Raw genomic sequence first — 574 nt, 5'->3', positions numbered from 1 at the left:
CTGCGCCCAGGCTTCGGCGATGGGCTCCGTCCCCTGGCCCCTTGTTGAATTGTTTTTGTAAAGAGAAATGTAATTTTAATATATATATTATATATATATAAAAAATATTCTATGGAGAGGAGGAGGGTGCCTGTGGCCGTCTCCCAGGTTCATCCCTGCCAACGCACAGGGACCGGCCATGTCTCCATAGGTGCCAGTTCCTCCCTGCAGGCAGCCGGGACTGTGACCTGCGAGACCTGCCGCAGGGATGAAGCCCAGGTGCAGGGTGCCTGGGGAGGGGATGCACGTGTGCTGTGGTGCCCAGCAGGCGCTGAGGGTCCCCAGGGAGCTGTATGACACAGGCACCCATAAAACCCCCCTGGTGATGGCTCCCAGGCTCTTTTGGGGTGCAAAGGTCTCACCATCTGGGGCTGCTGGAGTTTGCCACATGCTGTCCCACCCCCAGGACCAAAGCTTGAAGACTGGGCACGGTTTTGCCCCCTCCGAGTGGGCAGCTTTGTCCACGGTGATGGCCCTGTGCAGGGGAGCCCCCCGCAGCAGGGCCCCCCCTTGTCCCGGTACCCTGCAGCACTTC

The 574-nt window shown here is 59.4% G+C and overlaps 1 protein-coding gene across 1 annotated transcript in view; it reads left to right on the top strand.

The window, feature by feature from the left end:
- Nucleotides 1-251, top strand: part of TNK2 (tyrosine kinase, non-receptor, 2) — a 12149-nt gene extending 11898 nt beyond the window's left edge. Inside the window, 1 exon segment of the mRNA XM_009323601.1 lies at nt 211-251. Coding sequence (XP_009321876.1) covers nt 211-251 — 41 coding nt within the window.
- The last annotated feature ends 323 nt before the right edge of the window (nt 252-574 follow it).

Source organism: Pygoscelis adeliae, unplaced genomic scaffold (assembly GCF_000699105.1).
Source record: "Pygoscelis adeliae isolate BGI_AS28 unplaced genomic scaffold, ASM69910v1 Scaffold245, whole genome shotgun sequence".
NCBI classification, from domain to species: Eukaryota; Metazoa; Chordata; class Aves; order Sphenisciformes; family Spheniscidae; genus Pygoscelis; species Pygoscelis adeliae.
The sequence above is the reverse complement of the archived record's forward strand: the minus strand, read 5'-3'. Positions and strand labels throughout refer to the sequence as shown.